We start from the raw sequence: 20,715 nt of genomic DNA, 5'->3' as shown, positions 1-20,715 counted from the left end.
AAAAAAAAAAAAAAAAGACGGAAGAGGCAGGAAAATGCTGGGGAGGGAGGAATTCTCACTGGCTTCGGTTAGGTGAATATTGCCCCCTTGTGGTCAAACAGAATGCAGGAACCTCAGTGGTCACGGAATCATTTATCTTCCTTCAGGGCTGATCAAACATAAATCATTCTGAAAGAATCAAGCTTTATATGAGACGATCCCAGCACCTTCTTGCTGATATATACCCCTAAAAGTCCTTTATAGATATAGCCATTTTCTAAAAATGTCCTATTTGCCCCTTAAATGTTTATTGATTTTGAATTTTACTATAATCACTTTGCTGACAACTCCCAAAGACACCTCGAAAGCATAAATATTCCCTTTCAGTATTGGTCTTCAAGCAATATTGGTGTCTTGTTTTTAGAATTCTAACTGATGCTTACACCTATGTTTCTCAAAGCAAAATACATAGGTGTTAGGCTTGGTATTACCCACATTTTATTTTATTTTATTTTATTATTTTTTTAAGATAGAGTCTTGCTCTGTCGCCCAGACTGGAGTGCAGTGGTGCAATCTCGGCTCACTTTAACATCCACCTGCCAGGTTCAAGCAATTCTCCTGCCTCAGCCTCCAAGTAGCTGAAACTACAGGTGCACGCTGCCATGCCTGGCTAATTTTTTGTATTTTAGTAGAGATGGGGTTTCACTGCGTTGCCCAGACTGGTCTCAAACTCCTGAGCTCAGGCAATCCACCCGCCTCAGCCTCCCAGAGTGCTAGGATTACAGGCGTGAGCCCACATTTTAAATTTTTTAAATTCCTACAAGATTAAAACTAGGCGCAAATTTATAGAGCTGCTCTGATTGCCTTTTTATAGCATCACAATAAGTCCTTTGAGGATTTTCCTGAAACCTGGTCTTTGAACATTGCAGACCATAAAGGCTGTGGAGTTCAAGCCCCTTTCACTGGAAAGAAATCTGAGAGCCTAAGGGAAAGTGTCTGCTGGCCAAAGGACAGAGAGAAGCCCAGGACAGCTGACTGGAAGCTGGTTGTGCTTCCTCCTCACCCTGCCAAGGAAAATGACACGATGGGTGGGCATCCTCGGGCAGTCATCCCCATAGGAGCCCCATCGCTATGAATGAGGCTCACCCAGGCTGGTTCAGTCTTTGAGACTCTTCTACTCTTTAAATAACAGCCTCGCCTAACAGTTCAGGAGAGCCAGAGGATATAGAAACTGTGGCCTTGTTAGTCTGCCCCAACATAATACAGAAAAGTGGTTGCATTAGTACTATTTTTAAACTCAGTTTAATTTTATGGGAAGGCTAAAACATGAAAAGTTACTATCTTAAAACTTTCTCTGAGCTCCCTTTTTAAATATTTTTTTTTGCCATGCTTTGCATAAAGAAGGCAGACAATTGGTCTTTCTTAGCCTGAGGATAGCTTAGCTTGCTGATTCAGTTAGATGGATAAAGATAATCTTCAAACAAAGGAGATTCTGAAATTCTGAGGCGGGTAGAGGCCATTTTTGTGACGGGACTATTCAGCTCATCAAATGGATGCCAGATTAGGCTATGGAGGGCCAACGTCAAGGATGAAAGGGGTCTGTGTCTCAAAATGTTCCCCCTCATATATGATGCCCTTTACACAGCCCCATTTTGCCTGGCTGGCTCCAGTTAGATGCCCAAGCCTGCCATGTACCTCAAGCCAAAGGAGAGGTAGAACCCAGTGGCCTGGGGTGGGAGCTAATTCGGGGGACAGCAAGGAATTCTAAAAAGCAGCAATGGGCCGGGCATGGTGGCTCACGCCTGTAATCCCAGCACTTTGGGAGGCCGAGGTGGGAGGATCACCTGAGGTCAGGAGTTCGAGACCAGCCTGGCCAACATGGCAAAACCCTGTCTCTACTAAAAATACAAAAATTAGCTGGGCATCATGGCATACACCTGTAGTCCCAGCTACTCAGGAGGCTGAGGCAGGAGAATCACTTGAACCCAGGAGGCAGAGGTTGCAGTGAGCCCAGATCATGCCATTGCACTCCAGCCTGGGCAACAAGAGTGAAACTCTTTTTTTTTAAAAAAAAAAAAAAAAAAAAAAGGCAGTAATGGAGTCTTACATGCTTGAGGCTGGTGCTTCAATTACTATCCCTTTGTTCTCACCCCATTGCGGATAGCCACTGAATTCCAGATACAGCATTACCTGTATTTCAAAGCAAATTTCTAGAATAGCCATAGTGAACTAGGGCTATTCCAACCAGGGATGACTAACAGATTGTGGCTAGTTGGTTTTGTTACTGAGAACATAATACTAAAAAACCCAAACCGAGACTTGATCCCAACCACATCAATTAATTTCACTGTTTTACTGGTTTATACTTTCAACAAAAACACTCTGAGTGCCCACCATATGCCAGGCATATTATAAGAGGTTCTGAGGATATAAAGATAAATCAAACAAGAAAAATATAGAGCTATAGGTTTAATGATAGGATGTAGAGGGATACCTCTAATCCTGAATCCCAGAACCTTCAAATGAATACAGTTGCCCATAGAAAAGCTGAGTAAGGACAACTGAAAACCTACCCTCAGGTTAGCAAAAAAATTTTAATTAATTTCTGACTGAAAGTAATTAGCTTTTGACACTATGAATTTACCAGTTCTGCTGCCTAATCTACCACTACCACCAGACCCTTACTGAGTAGACAAGCAGTTTGACAAACTTGGGTGTACATCAGAATCACCTGAGGAGCTAGGAAAGGACATAGAGGCCCCGATACATTGAAGTAAGTAAGGCAAAGTCCAGGTGTTTGCAATGTCACCAAGTTCCCCAGGGTATTCTGATGCCACCAAAGTTGGAAAACGACCACTATACATAATGAACATCTTCTGTGAAGTGGCAGAAATCTCACACAGCATCCTGGGTGAGTCCTTCATTAAGGACAAAAGTGGATGGAGCCCCTCGTGTCTGTCCAAAATAGATCTAAGGGCATGGGTTTCCCACGCGGTGTCACACCCAGCCATTCATGGTATAGAGCACTCTCCTGCAAGGAGCTACAGCAGGCAGTGAGAGTGGATTGGAATTCGCTGTGCACTCAGACTTTTTCACAAATGGAACTAACTCTCCCTTGGCCTAACAGCAAAAATTTTCTTTAGAACCTAAACTTTAGAAGTCGAAAGCAGTAATGAGTAAATAATAAGAAAATCTTTACTATTTTTGCATCTAGAGATGGCAAACAGCTAAAAAAAGACACCATAACTCTAGATCTTTAAGAAATGTTACTCTCTTTAAAAGAAAAAATGAAAAAAATCTCAATTCTAGAAAAATAAATACTCCATTGCTAAAATATCTTCTCCAATTTCTCTCCCTCTTCTCTTTAAATGCAAGGGATGTTCATATGCAACCTCATCCTGACACCCAAAATCCCCTCCCTAAATATTGCTCTTCTTTTATTAAAAAAGCATCAATTTTTAAAAATTATGGATAGAGGTTTTGTAGTAAAGGAGACCTGAGTCCTAAAATCCCAGCTGATGGAGGCCCTGGTAATGACACTCATCTTCTGAAAGGAGTCTTCCTTTAGTGGGTGGTAGAAACCAAATGATATCAAGAGAGTGGTAACAGGCCCGGGTCAGAGGCAGAAAGAGGGGCTTGGGGAGCATTTGGGGAAACCTAGTTCCTGGTGCCTGGGAGTGATAGCATTTGCCGTGTCTAGCCTTGTGTTTCTTTCTCCTACACTGGTGTTTTTTTCTCCCCAGCTGAAGACTTGAATAAATATTTTGATTTTCTATTATTGCCGACGATTACTGCATCTTCTTATTTAACTTATGTCTTCTTTCCAAGCGAGAGTATCCAGGTTTCGGTTGGATCTATTTTAAGGTGAATTAATTAACCAGCATAATAATACATTCATATGTTTCTGTTTTCAATATTTTTTTTACTCTAGTTACGGAATACATGAACTAGAATCCCTAGTAAACCACGTTGTCTTTTGGATTTGTCTGTTTGTTTGTTTCATTCTACCCTGATAGGGGAATCTGCCCCCAGACTACAGAATCAGCCTGATTGACATCGGCCTGGTGATCGAGTACCTGATGGGCGGGGCTTATCGCTGCAACTACACGCGCAAGCGCTTCCGGACTCTCTACCACAACCTCTTCGGCCCCAAGAGGGTGAGGCTGGCTGCAAATTCGGGGCCCCTCCTGGAAGGACTAGGGTGTATGGGATTTGGGTTCTGGCTTCTTTGTCTCCAGGGGGAATTAAAATCAGAAAATTGCGCTGAGAGTGAGCCTATACAAAGAATAGTAATGAAATTCAAATTAATCTTGTCATTGAGATTATTAAACTCAGCAGTTTTCCAGGTTTTGGGTCTTTATACCTTTAAAAATTGTTGAGAACCTCAAAGAGCTTTTATCTATGGGAATTCTACCTATCGGTGTTTATTTACCATATTAGAAATTTAAATGGAGACTCTAAAAATATTTAATTCATTTTAAGTTAAACATAGGAATCCCTATTATATGTTAACATAAAGAATATGTTTATAAAAAATATATTTTCAAAAACAAAGAATAAATTCATAATAGGAACATTTTTTATCTTTTGCAAATTTCTGTAATGTCCAGCTTAATAGAAGGGGGTAGATATCTACTTGTGGATTCAGTCTATTGTAGGATGTTCTGGTTAAAGTATATAAAGAAAATCTGACCCCACAAAAATACATGACAAACATAACAAATATATCAAAGGAAGGAGTATTTTAATCCTCTTTACATATAATTGTAGATATCCTTTTTTTGATACTACACCAAAATTTAATAAGTAACCGTTTCTTAAAAATGAGTTGCAAGGTGAAATCTAAAACCATATAAGTGAACTTTTCAAATTCTGTTACATTAAAATCCACTAGTCGAGCCAGCCATGGTCCCAGCTACTAAGGAGGCTGAGGCAGGAGACTTGCTTGAGCCCAGGAGTTCGAGGCTGTAGTATACTATTATAATGCCTGTGAGTAGCCCCTGCCGTGCAACCTGGACAACGTAGTGAGCCTCTGACTCTAAAACAATAAAATAAAATAATAAAAAAGTAAAATCCAGTGGTCTATCTTATACTTTGATGGATCTTGTAACATCATAGACTGGTCATGGAAAATTATTGGTTTGTGAAGGTGTGCAGCTCTTTCAAATACTGACACATTTTATTGTACAGTTTCAATAGTATCACCTTTATCTCATGGGAAATGTCTTTCAGTCCTGAAAAGCTGCCAAAGTCATGGTGGGGGTGTGGAGAGTAGATATAAATTTTCCAAAATCCCAATTTTTTTCTTAAAAGTTTGAATTTTGTCATTGGCAACAAATACTATCTATTGTTTTCCTTGAAATAACAGCCTCACTTTGATCATTCCAAACACATCTGCCAAAGGTCCAAGTCTACACAACCTTAGTCCATCCGCCAGTCAGTCCTTCAAGTAAAAATTATATTCCATGAAAAAAAAAAAAGTGGCTATAATACAATCCAAACAATCACGTAAGTGCATTTCCTCAGGACAACCCATGATAGTTGAGTATACAGCAGAACTATTTTAGGAGTATACTTCCCATTTCATCCCACAGAACAGTAAAAAGATGGTTAATCAAGGGTAAGGATTTAATAAAGTTAATTGTTTTTTAGTCCTCAACAAGGTCATTCTTAAGTCAAACGGTTGCATTTGCTTTCTGCAAGTGCATAGTACTGGAGTCTAATGACATCTGGTAAAGGTGGGTACCACTGCCTTTGTTCTTGCTAAGGCACCCAACAGCTTTACTCATCATTGCTTTTGTACCATCAGTACAAATGTCAAGATGGTGCCAAACCCAATTACATCCTAGTACTATTACGAAAATAACTTTGACTACACACACTCTCTCAAAATGTTTCAGGGACCCTCATGACCCATGGTCCACATTCTGAGAATTGCTGCTCTAGCTGGTAGTGGGCATTTTTTTTTTTTTTTGAGATGCAGTCTCACCCTGTTGCCCATACTGGAGTGCAGTGGTGTGATCTCAGCTCACTACAACCTCCACCTCCCAGGTTCAAGCGATTCTCCTACCTCAGCCTCCCAAATAGCCAGGATTACAGGCACATGCCACTACACTCAGCTAATTTTTGTATTTTTTAGTAGAGATGGAGTTTCGCCATGTTGGCCAGGCTTGTCTTGAACTCCTGACCTCAGGTGACCCGCCTGCTGCCTTGGCCTCCCAAACTGCTGGGATGACAGGAGTGAGCCACTGTGCCGAGTCATGATTTTTATATTTAACAAAGTTTTTTTCTGATTCTGAAAGCATTTTGTGGAACTAGTAAAGAACTTTGAAAACACCTAAAATTTAACAAAAGGGATTTGTTTGAAAATGAAAAAATATATATAACAGAATTTTTAAAAAAAACACCAATAAGGATAAATAAGAAAAAAATGAAATAGATATTAGCCTAGTAGTCATTTTAGAAGCTGAAAGAGAGAGAGAGAAAAAGAGAGAGAGAGAGAGAGAGATTCGGTTTGAGCTGTTCTAACGTGAATAGTCAAATACAATTTGGAGGAACTGTAAGTGCTGTATCCTTACCATTTACTCAAATAACTTTCAAGATGGTGCCCAACCATTCTGAAATATTTAAAAGCTTAAAATTGGTCTTCCTGGCCCCTGAGATGTAATTTTGTATTACCTCCTGTTAAATATAGATCAGGGTCTGTGTCCTTCTGAGTTGCCTTTTCTCTCCGACTCAGCCTGTGCCTGTTTTGCACATTGCCAGCATGGCCAATGATGCTTCCTGTGTGCTAACACTTTCCATGCTATTGAGCACCTTTGCCACCATCAGCACAGGCCCTCTGGCCCCACTCGCTCTTGCCCTGATGTGCAGCAGCAAAGGGAAACAGCCAGCATAAAGCATCTAAACATATTAATATATTTCTGAATAATATCCCAAGTCTCCAGATAATAGAGGCTTTTCAGAGGTTTGAGAAATACATGATTCGATCTGCTTGATTGAAGGTTTCCTTGTTCATTTGTCTTGGTCTGTTCAGGGTGCTACGACAAAATACCATCAGCTGTATGTCTTATAACAACAGAAATTCATTTCTCACAATTCTGGAGGGTAGGAAGTCCAAGATCTAGGGACCAACAGATTTACTGTCTGGTGAGAACCTGCTTCCTCATTCATAGTGACACCTTCTCACTGTGTCCTCATCCAGTAGAAGGGTGAATGAGCTGCATTGAGCCTCTTTTATAAGGGTACTAATCCCATTCCTGAGGGCTCTTCTCTCTTGATCTAATCACCTCCCAGAAAGTGTCCCCCCTAATACCATCACCTTTGGAATTAGAATATCAACATATGAATTTGGGGGGTGAAAACATTCAGACCAAAGCACTCGTTCAAATACTAGATGTTGTGAAGGTGTCAGCCAAGCAAGATGGTTATAGAAGGTGAAAGAAAAATTGGTTCACAGAAGTCATTATCAACCTGCAGGCTCTATCCTCAGGCAATCTCATTACGCCTGGCCAGTTTCCTCATTTTCTGTAGATTCATTAAAATCATCAAATCCAAAATTCTCTTGGAATTTCTATAAATCAGTTCTTCTTGTGGCGTTTTATTTAGCAAAATAAAATAAATGCTATATGGTACAATAGTGTTCTTATAGTACCTGTTTAAAATATAATAGGACTCTTCTTACCTATATGAAAGAAAGATCTAACTGATCTAACTTTGTTCACAACATTTTTTTTAACAGCCCAAAGCCTTGAAACTGCTGGGAATGGAGGTAAGTGTTTGTCCAAATTATTAGTGTCAATGATTTATTCTCTTTGTTACCCATTATATATATGCTATATATATAGTGTATATATATAATAATATATAGTGTATATATAACATATACACTATATGTAATATATATACTATAAATATATAGTATATATAATGTGTAATACTATATATACTACATACTATAGTATGTATACATTATATATGTATAATTATATATATATAATGTGTCATAAGGGTTCCTCACAGCACCTTTGAAAATTCCACCATGAGGTTGTATCCGCAATGCAAACAAAAAAAAAAATCCTATTTGAAATACTAACCTGAAAACCAAGGAAGCATGTAAATTCTAGTAATCAAAATCTATTCGAGTGTTTACAAATGATGACAGGTCCAAAGGCCAGAACTACTTCAGAATTGCATCTAATAAGTATTCAGAAACTTGAGATAAATTATCCATTTGCCATCTTTTGTTCATGTGGTTACGGTCGTGTATGCAAATAAAAATCTAGGCTGTCCTTATCCTTTCAGCAAAAAGGGTAGTGCTCTCCATCATTAGGTACAAACAACATTACCTTTTGAAGAAATAAATGGACAGAAGTGAAAAGAAAGAAAATGGCCCATTAAAAAATAATTTTTTAAATCAGAGTGTAACAACACTGACATGTTCCCTCAGCACTGTGCTTATGCATTTATTATCACCTGTTTTAAAGTTGGGCGTGGATGAGCTTGTGAGTTCTTTTAGGACGGAAGCTGGCCTAGTTCATTTCAGTACTGATCCCAGAGCTAGCTGGGAGAAGATATACAATTGCTACTTGCTGAAGTGCACCAATTCATTTCTAACTCAGCCTGTGTGATTTCCCTATAATTACAGGATGATATTCCCTTGAGGCGAGGAAGAAAGACAACCAAGAAACGGGAAGAAGAGGTAGACATTGACTTGGATGATCCTGAGATCAACCACTTCCCCTTCCCTTTCCACGAGCTCATGGTGTGGGCTGTCCTCATGAAGCGGCAGAAGATGGCCCTGTTCTTCTGGCAGCACGGTGAGGAGGCCATGGCCAAGGCCCTGGTGGCCTGTAAGCTCTGCAAAGCCATGGCTCATGAGGCCTCTGAGAACGACATGGTTGATGACATTTCCCAGGAGCTGAATCACAATTCCAGGTGGGTCCGCCCAGCAAAGGGCTGGTCGGGGGAGAGGAGGAAAGGTGGGCTCCCAGTGCTGGAAGGTCTGAGCTACTCAGAACTTTAAGGGAAGTCAGTATCACCCCAGTGATGCACACACAGGATGGACACAAACAATTCCCCTTTATTGTGCACAGTGCCACAGACAGTGTGGTACATATAGAAACATGGAACATTTTATTTCATCCTCTCAACTACCCCATGAGGTAGGTCCCATAGTTACGTACTTCTTGCAGCTAGGAAAAATGGGGCTCAGAGAATTTAAGATCACACTTTTGTGGTGGCAAGGCTGGAATGTGAACTGAAGTTTGACACATTTAACAGGACATACTACCTGGTGTAGTGGCTCATGCCTATAATCCCAGCACTTTGGGAGGTTGAGATGTGTGGATCATTTGAGCCCAGAAGTTTGAGACCAGCCTGGGCAACATAGCAAGACCTCATCTCTAAAAATAATTTAAAATTAGCTGGGTGTGGTGGTGCATGCCTGTAGTCCTAGCTGCTCAGGAGGCTAAGGTGCGAGGATCTCTTGAGCCCAGGGGGTCAAGACTGCAGTGAGCCTTGATCATTCTACTGTACTCCAGCCTGGGAAACAGAGACCCTGTCTCAAAAAAAAAAAAAAAAAAAAAAAAAGACATACTGTACTCTATTGATTGATTACTCCACCCCCTACACTCATATGACTGAATCTGAGGGCCTGAGTACAGAGATCATATATTGTTTGACTTATACCCCCAGTTCTATACATGGTATCTGGCACATAGTAGATGCTTAGTGGATGTTGGCTGGATGAATTTACAAACAGACCAGACCCCATATGAAACAACTACATCACACAGTGACCACATTTTCTGGTCGGCCAGCAGGTCCACTTTTATCTTATAAGTCTCCAAGCTGACCTGAAGGACTGTCCACCCATTCTGTCTTTCAGAGACTTCGGCCAGCTGGCTGTGGAGCTTTTGGACCAGTCCTACAAGCAGGACGAACAGCTGGCCATGAAACTGCTGACGTATGAACTGAAGAACTGGAGCAACGCCACGTGCCTGCAGCTTGCCGTGGCTGCCAAACACCGCGACTTCATCGCGCACACGTGCAGCCAGATGCTGCTCACCGACATGTGGATGGGCCGGCTCCGCATGCGCAAGAACTCAGGCCTCAAGGTCAGCGCGCCCAACAAGGCCCTCCTGGCTATGAGGACCGGCGGGTGGGGTAGAGTTTTCCCAGCCAAAATCTGCCGTGGGATTGGGCATCCTCTTATCTCAGGCGGGTGGTTCTAAATCCTGACTGTGCCTCAGAATCCTGTAGAGTGTTGCTTGGTTTTGTTTTTTCCATATAGAGGCTGGGGCTTCCCCCCGGGTCCTGCTGCATCAGCATCTCTAGAGAGGGTGCCCGGACATTAATATTTTTCGGAGGATCCAAAGGGGATGGCCGTGCACAGGTACTGCAGGGGCTGCCGGGGCTGCCATTTGCATGAGCAAAGCCAGCTGCACCAGGAGTCCCCACTAGGCCACCTGTCACTGCAGAGGGTGCCTGAACCCCTGGCCCTCCTTGGCATCGTGTCATAGAGACATCGACTCTTACCAGATGTGCCTGAGAGGTCTCTTTAAACTAAAATAAAACTGAGATAGATTTATTTGTAAAGCCATCGCGAGATAATCCTAATCTATTCTTAAGAAAAACAAGTCACAGACCAGTGTGTATAATCTGAGGCCATTTTTAATGTGTCTATGTATAGTTATGTCTGTATAAACTATCCTACAAAAACCGGGAAGGACACATAGTAAATTGTCAGCAGCGGTTACCTCTGAGGTTGGATGGACTATGAAAGGGATGTTACTGTTTTTAAGGGAAATAGGATGGTGTGTAGCGTTTGCTTTTTAAATGTTCTTTTCAGTGTTTTTCAAGGAAAATATGAAACCGAAAAAGGAAAAGAAAGACAGAAAAAAATGGGAGATGGAAGATTGAAAGGATATGGGGAGTTTTTTGTTTGTTTTAATTTAAGGTATACAACATGATGGGTTTTGGGTTTTTGTTTTTGTTTTTTTTTTGAGATTTTGGGGGGGGGTTGTTTTTTGTTTGTTTGTTTTTGAGACAAGGTCTTGCTCTGTCACCCAGGCGGGAGTGCAGTGATGTGATATTGGCTCACCGCAACCTCCAACTCCCACGTTCAAGCGATTCTCCTGCCTCAGCCTCCCGAGTAGCTGGGATTACAGGCACAAGCAACCATGCCTAGCTAATTTTTGTATTCTTAGTACAGACGGGGTTTCGTCATGTTGGTCAGCCTGGTCTTGAACTCCTGACCTCAAGTGATCCACCTGCCTTGGCCTCCCAAAGTGCTGGGATTACAGGCATGAACCTCTGGCGCCCAGACACAACATGATGTTTTGATATACATTGTGAAATGGTCACTCTAGTCAAGCAAATTAGCATATCCGTCATCTTGCCTCATTACCCTTCCTTGTGTGTGTAAGAGCACCTAAAATCTACTCTCTTAGCAAATTTCCAGTATACAGTACCATATTTCAGCTAGAGTCCTCGTGTTGTACATGACATCTGTATGGTACATACTCATCCTACATATCTGCAACTTTGTACCCTTTGACCTGTATGGCCCCATTTCCCATTTCCTCCCCTCCTCAACCTCATCCCTGCCCCTGACACCTACCGTTTTATGAGACCAGCACCCCTTCTCCATACCACTCTTCCTGTGGGCTCTTGGCCTAGAGTCACAGAAAGGTTCTGTGATGTGGGTCATGGGCACTCCATAGCCACACTGCTAGTGACCGCCAAGTCCGGCCTCAGGAAGGGAGCCAAGCCGGCTCTCAGCTCTGAGGACAGGGTGTCGTGTCCCCTGAAGACTGCCAGCATGCCACCTGAGCCTTCCTAGGACAGCCAGGCACCCAGAATTCAGCGTCATGAATTCACAGCCATTTTCCGTGAACTACTCTGGTGTCCCTGTGGGCATTCAAGCAAGGACTGTCCCTGCTTCATTACGTGAGGATCATTTTTACTGACCCTTCAGAGGGGTCTTAGCCCCTCCCCTTGGAGCAGTTTCTTCAAGGAGGTTGATGTTTAGAAGTCTTGTGCCCCAGAATTGTTTTAGGATTGAGAGAAGAAGTGAGAGAGGACTTGGGGAATACAGTCAGACGTCAGTATTATCATGCAGAAACACACTTGTTCATTCTGAAGAATGAGACCGCCCTCTCAGAAGAAAGGCTTCTGTATTTAGTGTATGGATGTATGCGTGATGTTTATACATGAGAGAAATATAGTGCTGGCTTCTCCTGGGGCTTGTGTGTAAGGGGATTCTCTCAGTGCATACGGAGCCCACTGGGGTGGGTGGGTGTGTGTGTGTGTGTGTGTGTGTGTGTGTTTTCTGCTGTATCTTAGCAAATACCAGGAAGATGCCCTAAAATGAATTAAATACTTTCCTACATGTATTCTCTCAAGGTCAACTTAGGACAGTATTCTTTTTTTTACAGAGATAATCAGATAACACATAATCCACTCCACTTGACACATTAGCAAAGAAAAAAAATGCCAGTGGACAGATGTATGAATTGATTTCACAGTCCAAATCAAGGACTGTCTAATGGCTAAATGTAAATCTGAATTCTTTCCCACTTTTGCCTTAAATAGAGTCTCTTTTTCCTCTGTTACCCACATGCAAAGTGGGTGTTAATTGGGTAAGACAAATTTGGGCAAAATGCTTTTTTCCTCCAAAAATGAGACTGAGCTGTGCAAAATATTTCCTAGATGGGACGAAATGATCCTCTTAGTATTAATATGTTAATATGTTAGTTATTCAGATGTCCAGGTCCTCCACAGAGCATATAACTGTGTGTGCACATGTACACACGCATGCGCACAGTCTTATACCCCACACCTCAGGCTCTCTGATTCTAAACAACCACCCTAATCTTAATCCTTTAAATGTGATTATTATTATTATCATTATTATTACTTTAGGTAATTCTGGGAATTCTACTTCCTCCTTCAATTCTCAGCTTGGAGTTCAAGAACAAAGACGACATGCCCTATATGTCTCAGGCCCAGGAAATCCACCTCCAAGAGAAGGAGGCAGAAGAACCAGAGAAGCCCACGAAAGAAAAAGATGAAGAGGACATGGAGCTTACAGTAAGAAAACATTGCACAGTTATTCTCTGTGGGCAGAATTCCTAATCCACTTGTCCCACCAATATGCTCAAGATTCAGTAACTCCTTAGGTCAGACATCTGTTCCCAGCCTTCCACCAAGTTTAACCATGGAGTGCTTTCATTTCAGTATTGCGACCAGGGTATTGGAAAAGTGTAAATAACACGACCGCAGGGTCCACCCATATGTGAAATCTTGCAGCCAGCTAGTGGTGCAGGACAAACCAGTGAAATTCTAAAGCAAGACACCCTACGTTTTCCAAACAAGCAAAGCTTCTTGAACAACCAGATGAGGTATCTGTCTCAGCACACAAAGAAGGAAAGGGAATCCATGATTTGGGAGCAGCCGGCTTCACTGAGCTGGTACTGTTCTGCGGATCAGAAGCTAAGCCTGTATCTGTCTTCAGGGTCAGGCTCACAATTACAGCACTAATTGAATTTTGAGGTTTGTATGCAAAGCTTTTATTAGCTCTTCCTGGTATAATTATAGAGCATAGAGGCTTTGTTCTGTAGAGGGAAGGGGGCAGCTGGACATGGGACAGCTTCTTGCAACCCCCGCCTGAGCAGCGTGACTGCCACTGGCTCATATGCAGGGGCTAAAAATATCACATGCTGTTAAAGGGACAAACAAGGCTTCATAGCTTGGAAGTCATCAAGCAACAGCCCCATAAGGACTTTCTCAATTTGCCTTACCCTTCTTCACCACCCCCGCCAATGACCGTTGCTGTAGTGACCCAGAAGCAGCTATAAGGGGTGAAATCAAAAATTAGTTTTGCTCAGGTGACAAAAGGCCTTTGCACTATTATCCTAGTAGGACAGCAGTGCGAATTGTTTCTCCTGCAGGTAAACAATATTTCCTTCCAGTAGGCTTTTCCTAAAGATCTATTTGCAGACACAATCCCTGACTTACTGAATGAAAGGCCAACTTTTGTTTCAGTTTGAGGATTTGTATAAAAATCTGTGGAGGAGTTGGCTCAGCTCTGTAACAGATGACTGTCTTCCCTAACAATCTCACCATAATTTTGTCCTCCGAATAGAATATAATAGCTTGATCATTAGAAGAAAACTGGCAATAGTAATACTGAATCTTTATTGAATATTTCAGCTGAACGTGTGCTCTGGAACCAGAATCCTGCCCTGTCACCTACTTGCTGTGTGACCTTGGGCACAATTTTATAATCTCAAACACAGGAACAATAATGTTGTCTAACTCACAAGTAGTTGTCTAGTGTAAAAAGTGTGCCTGCAAACCACTTATATTGGAGACTGGCACACTATAAACCAATATTGTTTTAACAGTGCTAAGTGCTTTACACATACTTACTAATGGAATCCTCACGAAAGTCCCACAAGATAGGCACTGTTATTGGCCCCATTTTATTTATTATTTATTTATTTATTTATTTATATTATTTATTTTTAGAGACAGGGTCTCACTCTGTCACCAGGCTGGAGCAAAATGGTGCGATTATAGCTCACTGTAACCTCAAATTTCTGGGCTCAAGGGATCCTCCCACCTCAGCCTCCCAAGTAGCTGGGAATGCAGGTGCACACCACAACACCTGGCCTTTTTTTTTTTTTTTTAAGAGATTGCCCAGGCTGATCTTGAACTCCTGGTTTCAAGCAGTCCTGTAGTCTTGGTCTCCCATAGTGCTGGGATTACAGGCATGAGCCACCACGTCCAGCCCTAATTCCTATTTTACAAATGAGGAAACTGACACTCATAGAGGTTAAATTGCTCAAGGATACCCAGCCAGTTCATGGCAAAGCTAAGATTAGAATCCGGGCATATAGACTCCATCAACCACACTTTTAGACGGTAGGTTAAGGGCGAGAGAGAATGTCTCTCTAGTCTCAAGCGTGGCTGCTCAGCCTATTTGGTCCACCATGTAGAAGAATCCAAAAGTGATGAATGAGCCTCCAAAGTCAAGTGTGGCACAGTCCTGACATCAGTACACATCCTAGGAAGACAACCAGAAACTGAATCAGCATTCTCTCTGATTGGGTCTCAAGGAAGAAAGCAAAGGGAGGTAGCTTCCCCTGCTCAGCATAGAGCTTTGAGAACCTGATCCTTCAAGAAGCCACCATAAGAGATGCATCTCTAGACTAAGAGCAAAGTTTAGTAACAAGAGAATAGACCCTCGCCTTGTTTACTAAGAGCCCAGTAGAAGGCTCTGTAAGAGCATTGCTGCCCGAGCTTCTTCTCCACAGGCAGAAACAGCAGGGAGAAGGAAAGAAGGAAAGGACACGTGGCCTGGCAAACTCAGGGCTGGACAGCAGTTGTCTGTAAAGTGGACCCCTCCCTTGACTTTGATGGCAAACTCTGTCACTGCTGGGGCACTGGTCAGTGGACAGAACCTGGAGAGAACTGCAGAGTGCAGCTCATTGGCACCTCCCCTCCTTTTATGGGATTGATATTTGAGCTTCTGTGTTAAACCAGTATATCCTCTCTTGGAATGGGACATTTTCCTTTGGCCCTTCCAAAATGATACACAGAAATATCAACCTCAATTCACTCCCTTTTTGTAGCTTTTAGTAGTTTAGTTCACCTCAAAAGAACTTTCTCAGCCTTGACATCTGTGTCTAGCCAGCATAGATTCTCAAATCATGCTGTGCAGTTGTGTCTATATTTGACCCTGTTAGATTCTGCTTTAAGGAATGTCAAAGGAAATGTCTGAATACAGAGAAAAGACACAAACAAAATCAAAAGTTAAGCTGCTTAGGCTGGAATTAATGAAATGTCAAAAATGCTTTACTTAAATCCATGAAAGACAAGCCTTTTACAAAGGCTTCATGCTGGAATATATCTGAATAATAAAGGCAAAACAGGTTTTTGTTTTTGTTTTGAATGCAGTGCTGGATAAATGTCTCCACTTTCCCTAATAAAGTCCCCACAAGTCCACAGACCCAGGGCATGTCTATAGCTCTGTTGGGAAAGTCACCATCCCCAGAAGTTACCCCAAAATGCCACTCTCCAAGATGCCTAAAAACCTTCCAGCTGTCTTTGCTTTCATCTCATTGTGTCCCCAAATAGCATTAGATTCTCAAGCATATAAATAAGCAGAACAGAAGCATGATAATTATGTTACATAAATTATAGGCAGCCAAATGTCATGTAACCTCAGAGTTTCTTGAGGTCAATGATCAATATTTATAGAACTCTATCACAGTCTAGTGTGTCATGTCCATCAGAAAGATTTACTCCACTCACTGATGAAAATAAACACTTTAATAAGTCGTAGTATGGAATCTAACTTCTTCATTAACTCAAGGGACTTTTGCAGCCAGAGTCCACAGAGGAATGGAAGTTACCTTCTCCAGAAATCCTATTGGTTACAGGTCAATCATTTGTGATTATTACATAGTTGAATACAGTGGATATTTGAGGTAATGAACCAAGTAGTGGAAACTAATATTTTGTATACTTTGGGTAAAGTGGCTTTAAGCCAGAATTATCTAGGTTTGTCTCTATTCTCAATTTCAAAACTCATGCATTGTTTCTATAATGAGCTGTCTCAGCTTTGAGCTCATTTCCCAGTACTCTGTCTTGCCCCAAATCCTTGTTAGTCCTGAGCAGTTATAAAGTTTTACCCTGTCCTCACATGTTATAAAAATCTCCAAACTTTGTGAAACTAGCTTTGTGTTAGAACAGTACTGAAGAATTAAAGCCAAGAAAGTATGCTGTTATAGATTCTAATAACACTTTTTTTTCTAGTGAGTGATCTCAACTAGATCATTTTAGTGAAGAGTGTGTAAGAAGGTCTCAGTTCACTTTAAAGCCTAGCTAGTGTTTACTGAGCACTTATTAAGTGCCAGATGCTACCTGACTTGTAGGCCAACCCTATAGTGGGTACTTTATTACCCTCATTTTACAGTTAAAGAAACTAAGTCTCAGAGTGGTTAAAAACCTTTCCCGTGGTGCCACCGATTTGAAGTGTCTGAGTTAGGACTCAGTCTCCCATCTGAGTTACCCAGGGCCTGGAACTCTTCCTCAGTTAAATTATTATAGTTGTTGTCACTGCTACTGTTGTCATGAATGAGAAGGAAATGATTCTATTCTCAAGGAAGTTTCCAGCATCTTGGAGATGAGGACCTCTCAAGGTCAGGCCTGACTGGAATCCTTCTCCTAGTCTCACGTAGCTGCAGAGGCAGGCAGTGTTCACAGGAACCACCATAAAACTAGTACCAGCAGTAATTCAGGATTTACAGTGTTTGAAATCAGGGAGCCAAGACACATGCCTAAGGGTCAGGGAGATGTCCCTAATTGTATTAGACCCATTTTCACATGGCCATAAAGATACTACCTGAGACTGGGTAACTTATAAACAAAAGAGGCTTCATTGACTCACAGTTCTGCATGGCTGAAGAGACCTTGGGAAACTTACAATCATGGTGGAAGACAAAGGGAAAGGAAGGTGTGTCTTACATGGTGGCAGAAGAGAGAAACAGGAAATGCCACACTTTAAACCATCAGCTCTCATGAGAACTCACTATCACCAGAACAGCATGGGGGAAACTGCCCCCATGATCCAATCACCTCCCACCAGGTCCCTCCCTTGACAAGTGGGGATTACAATTCAAGATGAGATTTGGATGGAGACACAGAGCCAAACCATATCACTAACCTAACTAAGTTCCAGGCACTGCAGATCATTTACCTCTTGAGTATTCACAACCTTTGGATAAATTAGGTATGCTGGTTCAATTTACCTTTGACTTAAGGGTCATTAGCATTTGAAGAGACAGAATTTGAATCCAGATCTAGCCTGTTTCATGATATAGAGAGAGAGAGAGCAGGTGGGGAGGAAGAATAGATTCTTGAAGTCTGGCCTTCCCAGGCTACACTCTTTCTTCCTCTCTGTACTCTGGGTATCATCTATTACCCACATCTTCTAGAAGACCCAAGGTGGAAGAGAAGAGAATGGTCAAGAAATATACCCAAGGCCTTCCATCTCAGGCAAAGGGTATTCACAGATGATACGTGTAGTGCAAATGCACTCACAGGAAAGGTACAACCTCTAAATCTCTGGGGCCTTGGGTTGTTAGGTTCTATGGGCATCCTTTCCTCATCTGTAAAATGAGCACATTGAATTACATGCTCTCCAGAGCCCTGCCATGATAGTATCGATTCCCTTCCACCATAGGCAATGTTGGGACGAAACAACGGGGAGTCCTCCAGGAAGAAGGATGAAGAGGAAGTTCAGAGCAGGCACCGGTTAATCCCCCTCGGCAGAAAAATCTATGAATTCTACAATGCACCCATCGTGAAGTTCTGGTTCTACACAGTAAGCACATTTCCTTTTCTCCTGCCTAGTGGATGGCCACAAGGAGCCAATGTCCATTTCTCATGCACCTGTGTGGTTTTCTCTGCAAGTCGTAAGTGCCACACACAGGAGTGAAAGTTCTGTGACCTTGCTTTTTCAATAGCTTTGCAAGATTTGTGGCATTTTGTTAGGCAGCTTTCACAGGCCACATTTTGCCTCCTCTCAGAAAATAGAGGAAATGGTGGAGGTGAGAACTAACAGAAATAGAGGTGAGATGAGTATGAGTCTTGTCTAACAGGAAAGTAGATACACTTTTCTGAAATACTTGATGTTTTGAATGGATGAGGGCTAGATCACAGTTGCCCATTTTAGATGCCAGTCCTGGATTTGGGGCTACTTTTGGCAGGTAAGGAGTGAGGAGAGTGTGAAAGTAACACCACTAAAGAAGGCAGTGTGTGTGCATGTGTGTGTGTAACTACTCCCAATCTGCTAGTGTCATCAAACAACCTTTCTTGTTCCAACACAATTAACAATATGCAAACAGCAGCGCAAAAACTACTGAAAGGAAACCTACAATCATGGCTAATATTGCTTAGTATGCAGATCATGTAAACATTTTCTGCCTACAAAAGAGTGGATTGTCCTTGAAATGACCTTCTGATATGGTAGAAATGGTTCAATTATTGGTTCTCCACGTCTACTGTTCAGTGATTATTTTTTAAGGTGAGCTTTTGGCCCAGGTCATCTCTGATTCTTTCCAGCCACAGTGGAACTGTGCCAGATGAAGGATAGTGCATCTGTATTTTTAGCCCTTGCCACAACCAGCTGCATAGCAGTCATTTGAGTCAGCAACAGGATAATCTGAATCTGAGGCCAAAATGACTCAAATGACCAGATGAGGTGCTTTTCATGTGGTCCTGTGTGCTAACACTTCACATTGACTTTAAAGTTGGGTTTCTCTACTTCAGTGCTATTAACATTTAGGGCAGGATAATTCTTCATTGTGGGGGGCTGCCCTCAACAGGTAGCATGTTTTACAGCATGTCTGGCCTCTACTCAGTGGCAACTCTTCATCCCCCAAGTATGACAAGCAAAATGTCTCCAGACATTGCTAAATGTCCCCTTGTGGGATAAAATTGCCACCATTCGGAAACTACCACTTTGAGGTGTGGTCTTGAGAGAGGATAGGATATTATCAAAATATAAGTATTAGATGTTTTCAGTGAAGTAAAAATTCAAATTTATCAATGGTAGGAAAAGAGAAAAATTATCTCCCCCCAAAAATAACTGAGGCATGCAAAAATCATTTCTATTCATATATTTTATACAGCTCTATATTATTTTTAACCTTGCAGAAAACAGCTTAGTGGTGACAAGCATGGACTTTGGAATCAGACAGCCTGGGTGGGAATCCCATCTGCACCTCTTACCATGTGCCCTCAAAGAACTTAATTTCCCATTCTGTCCACAGTTTTCTTAAGATGCCAATAATAGTAGTTCTGATTTTATAGGATTTAATGAAGATTAAATGTGTTAAAACATATAAAGCACTTAGAACAGTTCCTTGACATGTAAGTACAACGTAACTGTGACTATTGTTTCTTCTAGGCTATTCACATTGCATAGCAATAGATAGTGTTGTGTTGTGTTCATCCATCCACTCAACAAAAATAATATCTTTTATTGAGCACCTACTATGTTTGAGGCAATGTTCTAGGTACTATTTAAGTACTCTCTGTAATCCTAACAACCATTTTATCAAGATAATATTTGTTTATTTAGGAGAGACAGGGTCTTACTCTGTCACCCAGACTGGAGTGCAGTGGTAAGATCTTGGCTCACTGCAACCTCCACCTCCTGGGTTCCAGTGATTCTCATGTCTCAGCCTCCCAAGTAGCTGGGATTACAGGTGTGTACCACCACACCCAGCTAATTTTTGTATTTTTAATAGGGATGGGGTTTTGCCATGTTGGTCAGGCTGGTCTCGAACTATGGGCCTGCATCAGCCTCCCAAAGTGCTGGGATTATAGGCGATAGCCACTGCACCCAGCCTAAGATAATATTTTTGAAGCTATTTTACACCCAGGTCTGTCCTTCCTTTAATATTATGATACCCCAACTGTCAGCTTAGAACAGCGCTTGGCAAACTACAGCTCTCGGGCCAAATTCAACCCATGGCCTATGACTGTGGCCTGCAAACTAAGAATGGTTTTTACATTTTTAAAGGGTCAAAATAAAATGTGAAAAGGAATACTTGAGACATATATTCAAATTGTAGTGTCCATAAATAATTGGAGCACAGGCAGACTCTTAATTTCTGTTAAAGGAATTTAATTGAGCAATGAACAATTCGTGAATGG

At 41.7% G+C, this 20,715-nt stretch overlaps 1 protein-coding gene across 27 annotated transcripts in view; it reads left to right on the top strand.

The window, feature by feature from the left end:
* TRPM3 (transient receptor potential cation channel, subfamily M, member 3) overlaps nt 1–20,715 on the top strand; it is a 990,741-nt gene that overhangs the window by 896,487 nt on the left and 73,539 nt on the right. For 10 of the 27 annotated variants that reach the window (XM_011970182.1, XM_011970178.1, XM_011970185.1 and 7 more), the window contains 6 exons: nt 3,996–4,136; nt 7,721–7,750; nt 8,627–8,916; nt 9,869–10,097; nt 12,907–13,074; nt 18,236–18,376. In XM_011970182.1, the coding sequence (XP_011825572.1) occupies nt 3,996–4,136; nt 7,721–7,750; nt 8,627–8,916; nt 9,869–10,097; nt 12,907–13,074; nt 18,236–18,376 (999 nt within the window). Of the gene's footprint in view, nt 1–3,807; nt 3,844–3,995; nt 4,137–7,720; nt 7,751–8,626; nt 8,917–9,868; nt 10,098–12,906; nt 13,075–18,235; nt 18,377–20,715 lie in introns of all 27 variants that reach the window. The other 17 variants (XM_011970180.1, XM_011970164.1, XM_011970173.1 and 14 more) reach the window with 3 other exon arrangements.

The sequence above is a fragment of the Mandrillus leucophaeus genome, unplaced genomic scaffold, assembly GCF_000951045.1.
Source record: "Mandrillus leucophaeus isolate KB7577 unplaced genomic scaffold, Mleu.le_1.0 Scaffold93, whole genome shotgun sequence".
Classification (NCBI taxonomy): domain Eukaryota; kingdom Metazoa; phylum Chordata; class Mammalia; order Primates; family Cercopithecidae; genus Mandrillus; species Mandrillus leucophaeus.
Note: the sequence above shows the minus strand (reverse complement) of the source record. Positions and strands in the feature narration are given on the sequence as shown.